Genomic DNA, 17797 nt, shown 5'->3' with positions numbered 1-17797 from the left:
TAAAAGAGATCATACAAAATGCATGTTATTTTTTATTTAGTACTGTCTTGAGTAAGATATTTTACATAAAAGATGTTTACATATAATCCATAAGACAAAAAAATAGCTGAATTTATTATAATAACCCCGTTCAAAAGTTTGTGAACCATTGGTTCTTAATACTGTGTGTGGTTACCTGGATGATCTATGAGCGTTTTTTTGTTTTGTGATGGTTGTTCATGAGTCTCTTGTTTGTTCTGAGCAGTTAAACTGAGCTCTGTTCTTCAGAAAAATCCTCCAGGTCCTGCAGATTCTTCAGTTTTCAAGGATTTTTTGCATATTTGAACCCTTTACAACAGTGACTGAATGATTTTGAGATCCGTCTTTTCACACTGAGGATAATTGAGGGACTCAAACACAACTATTAAAAAAGGTTCAAACATTCACTGATGCTCCAGAAGGAAACACAATGCATTAAGAAATATCTTTTTTTTCATTATTTAGTACTGCCCTTCGACAAATTAAGTACAATTTACCTTGATCTTCAAATTCAAAAAGTTTTTAGCCCCGGCTCTTAATTCTTTTTTAAGAAAGTATTGATTCTTTTTTTAGAAAAGTAGCGATTCTTTTTGGGGAAAATAGCTATTCTTTTTGGGAAAGTAGTGAATCTTTTTGAAAAATGTAGCGATTCTTTTTGGAAAAGTAGCGATTCTTTTTTTTTTCTTTTTTTTTTTAAGGAAAGTAGAGATTCTTTTTAGGAAAGTAGCGATTCTTTTTGGAAATATGGTGATTCTTTTTGAAAATGTAGTGATTCTTTTTTGGAAATGTAGCGATTCTTTTGTAGGAAAGTAGCAATTCTTTTTGGGAAAAGTAGCAATTCTTTTTTAGGAAAGTAGCTATTGTTTTTGGAAAAAGTAGCGATTCTTTTTGGGAAAGTAGCAAAACTTTTTGAAAAATGTAGCTATTCTTTTTGAGGAAAGCTGTTGAAATCAACGATCCTGGACTCGAACTCAGGATTCTTGGTAGGCAAGATAGTTGTGTTTTAAATTGCCTTTTTGCCATTTATTATGAAATAAAATGTGTTGACAGGAAGCAAAAATTGGAGACGGGATCCGGAAAAGTCCACAAGCCTGGACTCAAACCTAAGATTCTTTGTACGCAGCTGCACCAAAGGTTAGCACACTGTCCACAAAGCCACCAGGACATGCGAGACTGAGCCAGTTTGATAAATATTAGAACTACATGGGGGGGGGGGGGGGGACAGAATTCAGCAGCAAATATACAGCTGTCGAAATCCGTCCCCCTTCTCCCATATGATTAGAGATGTTGATGCACTGACTTAAAAGATGCTGATTCTATCTTGTGTGTGGATGGAGCTTAACCAGCATAGGTTTGATAAATATTATAACCACATTGTGGAAGAAACAGAGAACAGAGAAGTGCTGTATAAGAAGATTTATTGTAATAACAAAAAAAAATAAAAAAATTAGACAAAACATATCAAATGTCTCAGTCACATGATAATATAGCGCAAAAAAAATTGGACTGATGTAAACTATAAACTATATGGTACTGCATTTTTTTCTTAGCTGAGTATGAAAGACCCTCAGTTGAAGGTGTTATATGCTAACAGATAGCCATCATTATACATGTAAAGTCTCCTATCAACAGGATTGTAGTTGAGATTGGCTATTCCAGCAGAAACCTTCTCAAAGGGCAAAGAAAGAGTGTTTATCTCTTTGCCAGTGGTTGTATCAAAGGCATAAAACACCTCTTCTTGGTAATTACTAACATAGCGTGTAGCATACAGGACCCCGCACACCATAAACGTGCTGGTGACGGACCTCTTAAAGAGATGTGTCTTCCAGGTATGTGTGATATTGAGCTCCAGTGGGTCTAAGCGACTCACAACAATGTTGCCTGTGGTTCTCCTCGGTGGCATATATAACCCACACAGCGTCTTGATCAGCCTCCAGGTCGATGTCTGTCCAATCACGGCAGCTGTAGTAGCAGAAAGGGAACTTGTTGTCGATTCTGGCACCATCTAGTTTCACACGCTTGGTTGATTGTGATGTAATGTTGAAGCTGCAGATCTCAGCAGTTTCGTAGCACTGGTAAAATACGGTATTGTCGTACAGTATAGTGCCAGAACCTTGAACGGCATTTTTGTCACTGTAGGATGATGCTATCTGCTCATCCTTGTAGTTCTTGCTGGCCATGAAGTCTTCGTGTGAGTTGTACACCCTGATTGTGTTCCCATGCTTGTTTCCACTCACCAGACAACGTTCCCAATAACGGTTATTGGTTAGTAGGGCATCACGACCCCAGGCACCAGAAATATAGGACTTGCTGATAGAATTGAGCTTGGTGACCCTTGGAGAACTTATTCTGGTCATGATGTGCTGATGACAAGTGCCTGCAAGTAATTGTAGTCACACAGTTTATGATTTTTCTTAAGATTTTTTTTTTTTAATTTCATAATTCAGAAAATGGCATTTAAAAGCAATTACATTCTTTAAAAGTTCCTATATCCTATTACTCACAAATAATCAGTAATGTACTTACTTCTGAAATCATTTGGTATAGTTTTGCAAGTCTGTGCACGGTTGTTGAGGTCTTGTAACCTCTTCTTCATGGTCTCCAGGTTGAAGAAATCATCTTTGTACATCCTTTGGACGTCTTTTTTTGCCTTATTTAACTGAGAACAACATAGATGTATCATTAAACTTTCACATTTACTATTATTTATATTGTTTTTATATTGTTTAAATAGTTCTGTCATCATGTTTAATTCAAATTTGATTTAAAACACCGATCACTAAAGTAAAGAGTTATTAGAAAAGAACATTTGTTTGTATTCATGTTGCCATGTCTACCTCACTTAGCAGGTTATGTGTCTCCTTGTTGGGATTCTGCATGTGTGCTTCACTGACAAATCGATGGATTTCCTCAAGTTCCTGGTTCAGCTGTCGCAGGTGAAGTGCATTGTACAGTCCACTTGTGTGAAGGTAATTAAATACTTCCAGACGGGCTGTGATGTTCTGAAGATTGGTTCCCATCGACGGCAGTTCTACATCTGTGTTCCTCAACTGGAAATAGTCAATTGATATTGCCTTAATTCGAGATTCTTCTCAATTTAAATGAACAACATCTAAAAATCAATGCCGTGTAGTTGCAACTTTTATAAGGAAGCTTAACTGATACCTTACCTTTTCCTCAAATTCATTCAGATTGTCCTCACAGGTCTGGACCTCCTTTGTGACTTCCACAAACTGTACAGCAGGGAAAGTCCAGATAGAGCTGTTTATTTTGCACAAACATGAATCTGTCTTCTGTAGACCTGGAACTCTCTGAGCCTCGACAGTCACCTTATGTACAAACACAATCAGATTACTACATCATACTTACATACGTTCTCTCATATTTTTTTATATATTTTTTTAGAGATGTTGTCAGAATGGTTGAAATCTGTTAGCTCATTCAAGACAAAGAGAAAACTTACGATGACTGTGAGGAGCAGCAGGTAGACAAACATGTTGACAGAATGGGCTGAAAGACTAACGATCTGCTTTAAACCACATACAAACACTAAAATGTTGCAATTATGTTATGCAAGTTATGCAAATTTGCCGTTTTGGGGGTCTGTTGAAGAGGATGTGAAAATTGCACATATGGCTGATATCAGAAATTCAGGAAGAAATTTTGTTGAAAAACAACCACAAGTTCCCCCTAAATATTTTTACAACCCCAGTTCATCATAATTTTAAACAGACACATGGAACATGTACTACATATATATATAAATATATATAGGGTGGATTCAGAAAAAATGTGTCCCAATCAAGCTGAATTCATATAGGGTACTGTAACGAAGCGAGACTCAGGCTGAGATCCATTTGCAAGCTTTATTAAATAAGAGCGTGGTCGTACAGGCAGGGTCAGACAGGAGCAAACAGGAACAGCAAGGGACAGGCAGAATCGTGGTCAGGATACAGGCAGTAGATCAGGGCAGGCAGAAAACGTTCACAGTCCAGATAACAATAAACAGTCCAAAGGCAGGCAGCAGGGAATCATAAACAGGTAACCAGACAGGATCGATAACAGGCAGACAATAAACACAGGAAACCGCTCAGAATTGAACACAGGGTGAATCAAGACTTCGCCCTGAGGTGGTGTGTGTGTAAGTCTTTTATAGTCCAGTGAATGATCTACAGGTGTGTGTGGCAATTGGTGATTGGTGTGGAGTGTGCATGTGATTGGCAGGGAGGATTATGGGAAATGGAGTCCAGGAACTGACAGGAACAGACGGTGATCGTGACAGGTACAATGGGGCTAAAGGCAAACCATTAGAAAAAATATGCTTTTCACTACTCTCAAAGTGTATGATTTTAGAAAAAAATTTATGTTTGTAGTGAACATTGATGGAGCAATAGATTTTGTGTGAAAATAAATTATAAAAGTGGTTAATTTTGTTTAAAAATCTTATTAAGTGTATATGAGGTGGCAAGGGGGCCTTTTCCCCATGCTGGGGAGCCTTTTACCCTGTGTATGGGGTAGGGGTGTCGCAATATACCGGTATTGATGATAATCGTGATATAAAGCATGAAATATCGATATCGTGTTAATTTAGGGTGTGACAATATACCGGTATTGGCGATAACCACAATATTTAAAATGAATAGGACGCTTATGATATCATGACATGTAAATATTCCAGCGCCAGTACCTGGTTGACCTCTCAGGTGGCAGTATTGCACCTTAACGCTGACACCTGTCAAACAAGAAGAAGATGCAGCTCGCACAGCTATTCCAAGAAGAACCATGTCGTCCGAGCGGGAGAGTGAGAGGCTCTGTCCACACCCGAATAAAGCTCGACAGTATGGGAGTTTTTCGGCTTCCAAGAAAACAGCTCCTTAGACAGCCCAATCTGCAGGATTTGCCTAGCTACAGTCAGTGCCAACACCACCAACCTTTTTACCCACCTCCGTGTCCGTCACCCTGCGGATTACGCCATTTTACAGAGAGTAAGTTGTGATTATTTTACTAGTCATGGAATGGGAAATGTTATATTAACCTGTTAACAGTGATTTTCTGTGTTCATATATTTAAATAAAGGGTGATTTCTTTTAATAAGTACCGCATTTTCTTTACTCGTCTTACTCAGCATGATGTAGCTATGCATGCAGTTATATGCCCTCAAAATTCAAGATACATGGGCATTTTTGCCTCGAATAGTTTCAAATTTTTGTCATTATATCTTATGATAAGATGTAGTTGTATTACAATATCACACGAGCAAGAGTGCCGTTTTCCCCAAATCAGCACAAATGCAATGTTCATTTAACTTATTGTTAAATGAACAATGTGACTTACATTTTAGACACAGTATTGTTAATATTGTTTGTTTTTTTCTTTATTTTGCCAACGAAAATTTCAAAATTATGAACAGCAGAACAGAGCCCCTGTGCAACAGACAGAAATGTGTTTTGTTATACTGACTGAATCCATGTTTAGAATGAATCAGTTTAATTAATGATTAAATGACCCATTCAATAAAGACAGTCACTTGCTTCCTTCCTGAATGAATCAGTCATTTGAACAAATCGGTTGAATGAATGACTCACTCACTCACTCATTAAGACAGTGACTTGCTGCCACCTACTGGCAGTTTAGTTTCATATTTAAAGTACATTTTAATTAAAAAGTTAGATATTTAAATATTGAATTAAATTTATGTAGACAAATTGTAAATGCTGTGTAAATATATTAATGCCACTTCTCATTCTGTGTCACCTCTGCATTGCAAAGATGGATTTTGTTGATAATGATTTCATTTGATTGGTAACAGCCGTAATGTATAGGCTACTAGGCTAGTATTTTTATTTCTTCAGGTCTTAAAAAGCCTTAAATTTGACTTTAAAATATGTGCAGCAACCCTGAAAGAGAAAAACTAAATAAACAAAGTAAAAATTCATTTGACTGATACATTTTTTCCCCCAAGGATTCTATAGATATCATGATATATCGATATCGAGAATTCTTTTGGCCACAATAACCGTGGTGTGAAAAATCTAATATCGTGACAGCCCTAGTATGGGGTAAAAGGCTCCCCAGCATGGGGCAAAAGGCATTTACACAAATACTTTAGCTAAAATGTTTTTAATAATGTCTACCCAGTTAAAAGAATTTTGTTATGAGAACGTTCTCTAAATATTCCGTGTTGGTTGTGGGAACTTAAAAAATGTCCAGTTTTCTTGACGTTAGAGGAACGTGTTTTAAAAGCTATGATATTCCTCAAACGTTCTTTCAACTTAATTTTGATTTAAAATTCAACATTCTAGAAGCATTGATTTGTAACATTATAAGAACAAAAAAGTTTCCTTAATGTTAGTAGAATGTTATTTAAAGGTTATGATAATGTTCCTGAAACATTCTTTCAATCATTCATATACCTGCTGTGAACAAGCACTGAAAGAAAGAGAAATAAGAACACAAACTACAACTTTCTTCAGCCACAGCCTTAGAGGAAATCAACTTAAGATAAAAGACATTAAATATCTCAAGATCTGATTAAACAACTCCACAAACAGCTTCACTTATTACTAACCAGACTGACTTTATTTCTGTCAGAAGTTCTTATTGAGAAGAGGTTTAGATGTTGAAGATTTATTGAAGATGCGTCGTTTGAGGTCACCATCATGGGGATCGTGTTTGGTTTAGTTGAGCTCTTGATCCTTGACTTTTGTTAAGTTGTTTCTTTTTCAGTAATTGCAGTAAACATTTTTGCATTGATAAAGCAGATCAACATACATGCGTTAAAGTACTACTTTTTCTGTAATTGTTGACTTAAAGAATTGAAGCATTACTGAAAAGTATGAAACTCAACCAATGTGAAAAAAAGATCATTTATAACACCATTGTTGTTTCAGATGTTGAACATTGATGTCTGTGAATGTATAAATAACACTGTCATTGTTAATTTTATTTTTGAAAAACGTTTTGTGTCATTTATACACTCACAGACATCAACATTAGGCATATGAAACACAACAATAGTGACATGCTTCATGCCAGCATACAAAACACGTTCATGGCTCCCAGCATGCATTGCGGCATGAATAAATTATGCAGCTGAATTGTTTTTTTGATTGTCACCATTGTTGAGGTTTGTATGGTGTGTTGTGTTTAACTTTTAAATAGTTATGGACAATATTACACAAATAACTTCAGTGTTATTAAAGATTTTTATCGTCTGTTGAGTTTATTACTTTCTTTTCACATAATGTTTCAATTCCAAAAGTACACAGAAAATAGTTGCATAAACTGCTTTAACATAGCATTTGACCATTAAAACAGACATGTTGATTTGCTTTACCAATGTAGAAAAGTTTTCCAAAATCACCTGCAATTACTGAAAAAGAAACAACTTAAAAGTCAAGGGTCAAGAGCTCAACTAAACCAAACACTGATCCCCATTATGGTGACCCAAAACTAAACATTTTCAATAAAACTTCAACATCTAAACCTCTGTTAATTCTCAATAAGAACTTCTGACATAAATTAAGTCAGTCTGGTTAGTAATAAGTGAAGCTGTAATGCTGTTGGTAGAGTTGTTTAATAAGATCTTGAGATATTTAATGTCTTTTATCTTCAGTTCATCTAAGCTGTGGCTGAAGAAATTTGTTCTTTGTGTTCTTATTTCTCTTTCTTTCAGTGCTTGTTCACAGCAGGTGTTTGATATTAAAAGAATGTTTTTTGAACATCATCATAACCTTTAAATAACATTATACTAACATTAAGGAAACTGGACATTTTTATGTTCTTGGAATGTTACAAATCAATGCTCCTAGAATGTTGAATCTTAAATAAAAATTAAGTTGAAAGAACGTTTGAGGAACATCATAAAAAGAAAACTGGACATTTTTTACATTCCCAGAACCAACACTGAATATTTAGAGAATGTTCTTATAACAAAATTCTTTTAGCTGGGTAGGTTAATACTTGTTCAAAATAATCAATTTAGCAAAGTTTGTACTATTTTCTGTTTATTTTTAAAAGTAAAGACTCTGAAAGCTTTGAATATAGATGTACAGTAGTAACAATAAATTATATTTTAATATATGATATGATCAATATCATATTTTTAAAAATGATTGTTTCATTATAAATATGGGTATTATCTCTAAGGTGGATACTCAATTTGATATATGATAGATTAACGAAGAGATGGCAGTGTCAGAATGGTAGAAATCTATGAGGTAAATTCAAGACACAAAGCGAAAAGTTAAGGTGACTGTGAGGAGCAGCAGGTAGACCGAATGGGCTGAAAGTCTAAAGATCTGCCTTAAACCACCACACAAACACTAAGTGGTTACAATTTTAGTCGTGCAAATTTGCAGTTTGGGGTTGTTGAAGAGGATGTGAAAATTGCACATATGGCTAATTTCAGAAATTCAGGAAGAAATTCAGCTGAGAAAGATCCACAAAAATATTCAACCACAACTGAACCACAAGTTCCCCCCCTACAAATGTACAACTCAGTTCATCAATTTTTTATTCTTTTTTCTTTCTTTTTTTCTTGCCAATGCCCAGATGCGGATATAATTCAGGCCCTAATACTGAAAAAGACAGACAAGAATAGTATATTTTGGAAAGGAGCAGCATGTCCCTCTGAAATAAAGGGGTGCATGTCCCTCTGAAGCAAAGGGGTGCTCTTCTGTTATAAGCAGCAGAGAAATGCGGCATGCCCCTTTAATTGCAGTTAACCGAATGAGCTTAAGGCAAAAAGCATGTTGCCAATACCAAAAAGCTTAAGCAACAAGCATGTTGCCAATAATAACCAGAAAGAAATCCTTTGGATTATATTGAAAAAGCAGGATCTTCTGCTGTAGAATCACAGGGCTGTTGTAATCAATAATGTAAACCTGACTCAGAGATTGGGCTCTAAATGAGTTTGTTGATTCAGTTCAAATAATGTTTATGTGAAAACACCACCTGATCATCCTTTCTCTTTGCTTGTCTGGGTGTTATAACTCAGTTACAGCAGCCACACAAAATATAATATTAAAAAAAGTCAAGGGTCAAGAGCTCAACTAAAGCAAATCCTGATCTCCATGATGGTGACTTAAAAATTGTGATTTTTCTCCTTTGGGGATTCTGTTTGTTAACATCAGGTATCTTCAATAATGGTCAATCATCACTCAATTAATCACTTAATTATCTCATTAACTTTAACACTGCTTCAGCGGGTTGGAATAAAAATATGGCAGGACTTTTACTTTCTAACCCCTGGACTTTCCACCTCTGCTCCAGAAACATATGCTCGTCTAGGTTGCGAGCGGTCCTGCTTCTTATTCAGAAGATCAGGTCCGTGTGAGAAGGGAGTTGCCAGCTGATAATTTTCCCAGCACATTGCAAAAAAACTCTGTTTTTACATGGAGTGTGATGATAATGCACAGCTGTGCCAAACAGACACGGTCCACACAGAGAATGATATAACGTGTAATTTTCATGATATTTAATTCTTACTTTGATTCTCAAACTGGTTCTTGTTAGGCTCAGCCATCGCTGTTACCAGAAAAAAAGTTTACCCAGCGTGGGCCAAAAACCTGAGCCAAAAACCTGAGCCAAAAACCTGAGATGGTCCGCACTGCAGAACACCAGATCCATGTACATAGCCTGTACAGACCTGACTATCTGCAGGTTAAACTTTTTCATTTTTGAAGAATTGAAATGACAATCCTTCAAAAATAATGCCTATATGCATGGTCTGGAAAGGACTACTGAACCGTTCTAGAGGAACATGTGTGGTCAATGGCTGAAACATTGTAGCCTGAAGGTGGTGCTGTGTATCATGATGATAATGCACCAATACTAGGGGTGTACATGTACTTGTCCTGAACGTATTGGTATTGACGTCATGGTTTGGTGCATACGGTCCGAATACAATCGGTCACAGCTGATCCACACTCCAATCCATAAGGGGGCGTGCGCGGTAATGAAACACCACAACAGGAGAAAGAGCAGAAGAAGAGACGATCTATGCACAAGAGTTTGCTAGTGGCCTATATGCTGAGTTTCGATTAATTTTTGTACACAAATAAAAATAAAATTTTGAAGGATGCATTACACTTATCTGTATGACCACAAATGAATTTTAATGTATTTTAAGTTGTTTCCACTGTTATAATGAAACAAAATTATTTGTCATTGTGCCGATTTATGTCGTGGAAGTCTAACTACAGTCCAGTGTTGAAATATGCCTGTCCTGGAAATGGGAAGCCTTAGGTGCCGCTTCACTCATCTCCTGTGGAAGTGTTTGAATTTGTTTTTTTTGGTGGATGAACTTCCTCAACTAAATTTCTTCTTGAATTTTTGAAATTAGCCATTTGTGCAATTTTCACATCCTCTTTAACAGACCCCTCAAACTGAAAAAAAAATTGCTTCAGCCCATTCGGCCATCATGTTTGTCCACCTGCTGCCCTTCACAGTCATCTTAAACTTTCTCTTTGTGTCTTGAATTAGCTCATAGATTTCTACAATTCTAACAACATTTCTAACAACATCTTGAGCATTTTTAAGTCATTATGCAGAAATGATTCAGACAGGATCACATAGACTCACACAGACATCAAGAGTCAGCGTATTAACCACAACATTTTCAGATAAACAGATCAACTCTGAGCATCACAAAACAAGCTACTAAAGTCACAAAAAAATCTTTTTGTTGATTGTCACCATTGTTGATCACTCATCTCCTGTGGAAAGGAGCAGCCAGAGAAACATTAAAGTTAAGAAGTCAAGGGTCAGGAGCCCAACTAAAGCAAGCGATTACCTCCATAACGGTGACTTCAAACTTTATTATTTTCAATAAAACAGCGCTAAGGCTTCTTGGAGGCTAAGTGAGGGCTATGCCTATGGCAGCCCTAAGTGGGCCCCTAAAGGGCCAGTGCAGGCTTGTTTGCAGGGTGTGTATGATGCAGTAATATGATTGTGTTTGTACAGTACATAAGGTAACTGTTGAGTCTCAGAAAGTTCGGCCTGCCTTCTTCCCATTGTGCAACCCACTGCCATCTCTTCCACAGGTAAATGATGCAAACGCACTGAGCAATCCAGATAAACTTAAAAAAAAATATGATTCATCAGACCAGTCAGCCATCTTCCATTGCTCCAAGGTCCAGTTCTGACATTCACATGCCCATTGTTTGTGCTTTCAGCAGTGGACAGGGGTCATCATGGGCCCTCTGATCGGTCTGCAGCTACGCAGCTTTATATGCAGTAAACTGCGATTCAAGAACTGACTGTTCAGTCGCTGTCTATATATCCCACCCTTTGGCAGGTGCCATTGTAATGATATAATCAATGTTATTCACTTCACCTGTTCAAGCGTTTTAATGTTGTGGCTGATCAGTGTGTGTGTGTGTGTGTGTATAGTCCTGACTATTTCATAACACTTCAGCTTCTTAAGTGGGGGTCAAGTTTCAGGATCCATTGCCTTAGAGCAGGGGTGGGGAACGTTGATCCTGGAGGGCCATTGTCCTGCAGAGTTTAGCTCCAACCCTGAAAAAAACACTCACCTGCCTGTAACTTTAGTAATCCTGAAGACCTTGATTGGCTTCAGGTGTGTTTAATTAGGGTTGGAGCTAAACTCTGCAGGACAATGGCCCTCCAGGATCAACGTTCCCCACCCCTGCCTAATGCCAAGTTTACACTACAGGATTTTAAGCCCGATTTAAACCCAATTTGCAAGTTAACGAGCTTGCCGACAGGTCGGGCTGTGATCGGGGGAAAATCAGCGGGTGATCGGCGCTCGCCAATCTTTATGTGTGAACTACTCAACGACGCATCAAAGAGGCTCGCTGACGCATCGCCGACACCTCACTGACGCCAGACAAATATCTAGCATGCTAAATATCTGGAGCTGTCAGCCGACTCGATATCCTGTGGTTTCACGTGTCGCGAGGCAAAAGCCAATGAAATATACACTGATGTCTATGGAAGCAGCAATAACAATCCATTCAAATATAATTTGCCGACGTTTATTCATATCAGATACACATTGTGTAAGTAACTATAAAGCTCACTCTATTCTTCTCCCAGTTCACTGGCCACATGTATTTCGGTACAAATGGATGAATTCACGTGCTGTAGCCTATAAATTCGACTGACAGGACTCTCTGAACTAAAGCGCAAACAAACAAGGTGGCGCCCCTCACGCGTTATAGATCAAGATCATGATTTAGGTTTTTAAATGACAAAACACTCACTTGCACATATTTGAGAATCGGAATATCAGATAGTTGATTACATGGTGAGAAAAGCGATACATCTGTCATACAGTGTGGCCGCGGTGTGTCACGTGACAATCATGACGCGTCGTCGTGGAAACAATAAAGGAAACGTTCTAATGGTGGCCTTAACTCTGGGAGGTCAGCCAGAATATTTTAAACTTAGGGTTCATTAAATTTTAATTAAATTTAATTCAAAATTTAATCTAATTTCTTCCTAATGTCCATTTTCAAATAAAGCCGTTGGGTGACAGAGTTGTCGTCAGCTCGTGTAGTGTGTAACGCGCTGTTGCGGATCATTTACATAGTGTCACGTAGTGTGAACACCACAACGACTTCAAGACTCCACAGCAAGTCATGTGGTCTGAACAGCACAGCGATCCTCCGACGTTTAAAGTCCTGTAGTGTAAACTTGGCATTAGAGTCTCTGAGAACCTGACACCTTGTACTTCTGGAGACTCCAGGTAGTTTGCAGGTCTGGAAAATGGTGGCACTGGAGACTAATGGTGCGTTCACACTAGACGCGAATGAAGCGTTAAGCGCGAGTGATTTACATGTTAAGTCAATGCAAAGATGTGAATAGACATCCTGCGGCATGATTCACGCGAATGAGGTGGCGCGAATAGAGCGTTTCGGGCGAATCGCGTGAGAAATTCGCACCGCGTTAACCAATCAGGAGCTTGCTCTAATAGTGACGTGATTACGACGCAGCGAGAGGAGGCAAAAATCCAAAACAACAATGGAGGACAAAATCATCATCGCTGTCCGATACATCTTCATACTTTTATAAAAACAGGAATAAAAAGGGTCTTGCTTGGAAGAAAGTAAGTGAGGAGGTCGGACAATCTGGTAAGTTGTAAAAAACGCTCTTTACTCAATTTGAGCTATATATATACATATTGAGACTACAAGCTAGCTAAAGCCGGCAAATTGAGCTTATTCGTCGTATTTTACAACTACTTTCCCGCTGACGAGTTGATGTGTTTATTCAGAGGAAGTGTGCAGAAACGAGACGAGCCGCCTGGCAGAAGCCCCTCCCATGACGTAAATTCGCGTCTGTTGTGAAGTGAATTTCATGCGCAAATGAAGCGAATTTCACACGCGAATGAAGCGAGTAAACTCAAAATGTTCAAGCGTCCAACTACGCGCAAAGTCGTGTCTGGTGTGAATGCCTCATAAGAATTAAGGTGAAGAATTAAATGTGAAACCACAAGAAACTCTTTTGCAATTTGAAATGCATCTTTTCTTTATGATCTGTTTGTTTGTTTGTTTTGTTTTTTGTGACCCTGCTGAACCAGTTAACATTTCGATGTCCTATGGTCAAGCCTTAATTTAGCAATTTCTATAGTATTGCATCCTTGTCATGGTCATGTAATAATTTTTGACTTTTTATTGTGAGTTCATTTTTTATTTTTTTTTACCTGTAAAAGAAAACCTGTTTAATAATTATGCACATCTGAATATAAGCCCTTTTTCACTTCCAGCCCTCATTAACAATTATATATAATTTATAAATGATTATATACAAAAAAATAGTAATTATTAAGATTAATGTGGCTTGGAATTGGTCACATGTGCTTCAGAAAATCGACTTTCCTAATTATGCATGCGCTGTGTGTATATATATGATATGAACTATAATTTTTGTCATATTGATATATAGGACTAAATTATAGTTCATATCATGTCTCATTCAAAGTATTTACAAAATGTGTAAATTAACTCATTTCGTCATTTTTCTCATGTCAGCACTGTTGGCTCAGTGACCAATCCTCTGTTTTTTGGCTTTAAATGTCTCCTTCTGTGATGCGAAACTGCTTTTCATAATCAAGGCTATCAGGATCCTAATCTTTCTCATCTCAAACATGAGTCAGTCAAACATGTTCGGTTTGATGGTCGTCATTCCTCTAATTTTATCACAGGTAAAATTTAACTGTACTTTTATTAGCATTATTACTTTATACATTGTTTCTGACACTATTTTCAAATAAATGTTTATCGAATTTAGTTATATATCATAAGGTGTAATTTTTCTTGTATGTTGGAATTACTTATGCCCTGTTATTTCAACTCTACAGTCAGTGAGAGGGAAGGACTGTGTGTGTGAGCTGCAAAATACTGATCCCGCTTTCCCCGAGAATAAACTCAAGAACGTTGAGTTCATTGCTTTACAATGCACTGGGAACATCACTTCAGAAAAGGTAGAAAAATATCAAACATTGTGCAGCCTACAGTTGCCATATAATTCTATACAATCTGTTATTGAAGCAAAATTGTTTCCTCTTCAAATGTGTGCAGATGACAGAGATTGACAGCCTTGTGTTGGGTCTACAACACCGTATCTGGCAGCTTCTGGACAATGTGTCCATGCTGGAAAAAGAAGACAACGGAAATCTGTACGCAGCTGTGTCTCTACGCATTATTGAATTGGAGTTAGTGGAGATTCAAGACCTTCTGGATAAACTCAACAGGACCACCAACAATTACAAGCAGCTTAGTGTAGAGGCTGCTGCAGAGGTGAATTTATCTACATCACAGCACTTTTACATTTCTATAATAATTTTATGTAATGTGATTGTTGCTAAGAGTGAAAATAATTCCTTACCAAAATGTATAATGAAGTATCCCAAATGTATAACATTAAATGAAATATTTAATTAAATTAACTGTAAATGATTAAGTAAAATAAATAAATAAATACATTTAAATACAATATTTTATTTAATTTCTTTATTCGTTTTTATTGTTTTCTGCAGTGCTTTGCAATATGTACAAATTTATGTCATGCCAAGAAAAAAATATGAATACTACTAATTAATCAAATACATTTTAAACAGATTTTTAAAATAATTTATCACTTGTCTTTTTTATTATTAGTATTAGTATTTTTACGTTTCATGTCCTCAATTCCTCAATACTATTTTCCTGGGATATTTTGTGAATTAACTGGCATGCTGGGATAGGCTGCAGAGGATAAAGCGATTTGGAGAATGGATGGATGGATTTTGTGAATTATGTGCACTAATTCTTATTTAATCCCTCATTCCTACAGCTTCAGGATATGAAGGAAAAGATGGTGGAGCTGGAAGAGTTTGACCACACACAGGTGATGGTGAGAGAGCGTGAAAACCAGCGTATTAAGAGCGACCTGGAACGCTGCACAGATGTGCTCAGTAGTACATCCCTAGCTCCTACACTTTCCCCTGGTACATATAAACTAGTTTATCATTGTTATGTAGCCACAGCTAAAGCGTTAACGTATTACCCTTACATTTTTGCTTTATTTTTATTTTTTAGGCCGCTGTGGTCTGGGTCGTATAGTCAGTGTGGTGGGACCTAGAACGTATTCCCTCACTGTGTATGGAACTTCTTATTCTTACGGTGCTTGGGGTCGAGATGCAAATCCTGCTCCAGGAGACGAGAACAAGTACTGGCTGGTGGTGCTGTCAAGTAGTAATGCATATGGCCACTTTGTCCGACAGTACAATAGTATGGGTACTTTTATATTAGGTATAGAATCAAAAGATACCTATATATCAAGCTCCAACCCCACAACAAACACAATTCAGGGCCCAAACATGGTCATGTACGGCAATGCGCTCTACTATAACTGTTACTACACATGTTCCGTCTGTCAGTTCAACATGACGACTCGTTCTGTCAGTACTGTGGCTTTACCTAAAGATGCAGGTTACAACGACATGTTTCCATTCGCACACCTCGGCACCACATACAGCTATACAGATATGGATTTTGCCACAGATGAATCAGGCGTCTATGTTATATACGCGTCCACAAGCAACTTCGGAAATGTGATTATCAGTAAAGTTGAGACTAGCAACCCGCCTGCTTTGAACCAAACATGGTCCACTTCTCTTCACAAAAGGACCGTCACAAACACCTTCATGGTGTGTGGTGTGCTTTATGCTACTCGTTACCTGGATGCAGAAACGGAAGAGATCTTTTACTCTTATGACACCAAAACCAATGTAGAGCGATACGATTTGAGAATTAATATTAAGAAGATGCAGACTAATATTGAGTTTCTAAACTATGACCCCAGAGATCATCTGCTGTATGTCTACAGTGATGCCTACATTCTAACTAATGAGCTCATTTTTCAGTAAATCTCCAATGAACTTGATTTTAGACATGAGAGCATGACTGCATCCCATATACTGTCTGTACTAGCCTATATAGCATGCAAAATTAGATGCAACACAAATGATTGTATGTTGAATGAAGGATTGTATGTTGAATGATTATATCCTAAATGAAGGATCTAAGGATTCTCGATAGCAACCTGTGTGTGTGTGTGTTACTTTAAAAGAAATAACCATACATGTGTTTTTATTATCTTATTTTCTTTTTTATGATTTAATTTTAAAAATCATTTATAATCATTAGCCATTTATGTAGCTGTCTGTTGATTGATCATGTATTCATATTACTATTATTTGATTTACATCATTTATAATTTGATCATTTCCCAGATAGCAAGCAATGATAGAAATAATGTTAAATCAATGTTAATGTGTCAACGTTAACCTCATTGAATCAATATCACTTTTGCACCCGCAATTAATGTTGAAAAAATGTTGAAATTTCATCAAAAAACCAGTGGTAATGGCATTGAATCAATCTGATTTAAAGCCACACAGCCTGAAATCAACTGAAAATAAAAGAAGACAATAAATCTCAAGATCTCAGCAGAAGGACTTTTTGAGAATTAACAGAGGTTTAGATGTTGATGTTTTATTGAAATGTTTGGTCACCATTGTGGTGATCAGTATTTCCTTTAGTGGGGCAGTTTGACTCGTGGCTTTTTGGGTGAGTTTGTGGTCTTTGTAGCAGTGTTTATTAAAACACATAAATTGTTGCAAAGAAACCAGAAACAATGATGATCAGTTGATATAGTTTTCATCATTATCATCATAAAACAAAGTCATTTACTAATCATACTCCTTACCAAAAGGGTATGTTTGTTTTTAATAGGTTACATAAAGACTTTAAAAAAAATGTGCACTTTAAACGTCAAGATTCAGAATGTCTGGTCTGTAGCAAGAAAGTATTGGTGAATGTAACCTATTAAAAACAAACATACAAACATTTATATGCTGATTCTTGATGTCTATGTGTGTCAAAATATTTTTTTTCCCATAATGTATTTAAAAAAAATTCAGAACATGATCTGTGGCAAGAAAGTATTATTGGTGAATATAATATTTTAATAACAAATAACCACTTTTGATCAGGAACAAGATTAGTAAACTACTCTGCTTTATGAGGCCGAAAACTATATCACTCAATCATTTTGTTTCTGGTTTTCTTTGCAACAAATTATGTTTTTTGGTGAACACTGTTACAAAGACCACAAACTCACACAAAAAGCTACGAGTCAAACTGCCCAACTGAATGAAACACTGATCACCAAAATGGTGACCAAACATTTTCAATAAAACATCAACATCTAAACATCTCTGTTAATTCTCAAAAAGTCCTTCTGCTGAGATCCTGAGAGATTTATTGTC

The 17797-nt window shown here is 36.9% G+C and overlaps 4 protein-coding genes across 5 annotated transcripts in view; 2 read left to right on the top strand and 2 right to left on the bottom strand.

Moving 5' to 3' along the window:
• LOC127506722 (olfactomedin-4-like) overlaps positions 1–17797 on the top strand; it is a 35665-nt gene that overhangs the window by 3769 nt on the left and 14099 nt on the right. The window lies entirely within an intron of this gene.
• LOC127506723 (olfactomedin-like) overlaps positions 1–17797 on the bottom strand; it is a 36736-nt gene that overhangs the window by 8340 nt on the left and 10599 nt on the right. The window lies entirely within an intron of this gene.
• Positions 1420–3795, bottom strand: LOC127506725 (olfactomedin-like). Its single transcript, XM_051883478.1, is given in 6 exon segments — positions 1420–1900; positions 1902–2395; positions 2545–2677; positions 2856–3068; positions 3189–3347; positions 3482–3795. Coding segments are annotated over 6 exon segments (1347 nt in total). The 5' UTR covers positions 3515–3795; the 3' UTR covers positions 1420–1585.
• Positions 14132–16547, top strand: LOC127506726 (olfactomedin-4-like). The gene is made up of 5 exons (XM_051883479.1): positions 14132–14188; positions 14345–14467; positions 14565–14783; positions 15319–15472; positions 15564–16547. The coding sequence occupies exons 1-5, from the start codon at positions 14132–14134 to the stop codon at positions 16391–16393; spliced, it is 1383 nt and encodes a 460-aa protein (XP_051739439.1). The 3' UTR covers positions 16394–16547.

This window comes from Ctenopharyngodon idella, chromosome 24 (assembly GCF_019924925.1).
Source record: "Ctenopharyngodon idella isolate HZGC_01 chromosome 24, HZGC01, whole genome shotgun sequence".
NCBI classification, from domain to species: Eukaryota; Metazoa; Chordata; class Actinopteri; order Cypriniformes; family Xenocyprididae; genus Ctenopharyngodon; species Ctenopharyngodon idella.
Note: the sequence above shows the minus strand (reverse complement) of the source record. Positions and strands in the feature narration are given on the sequence as shown.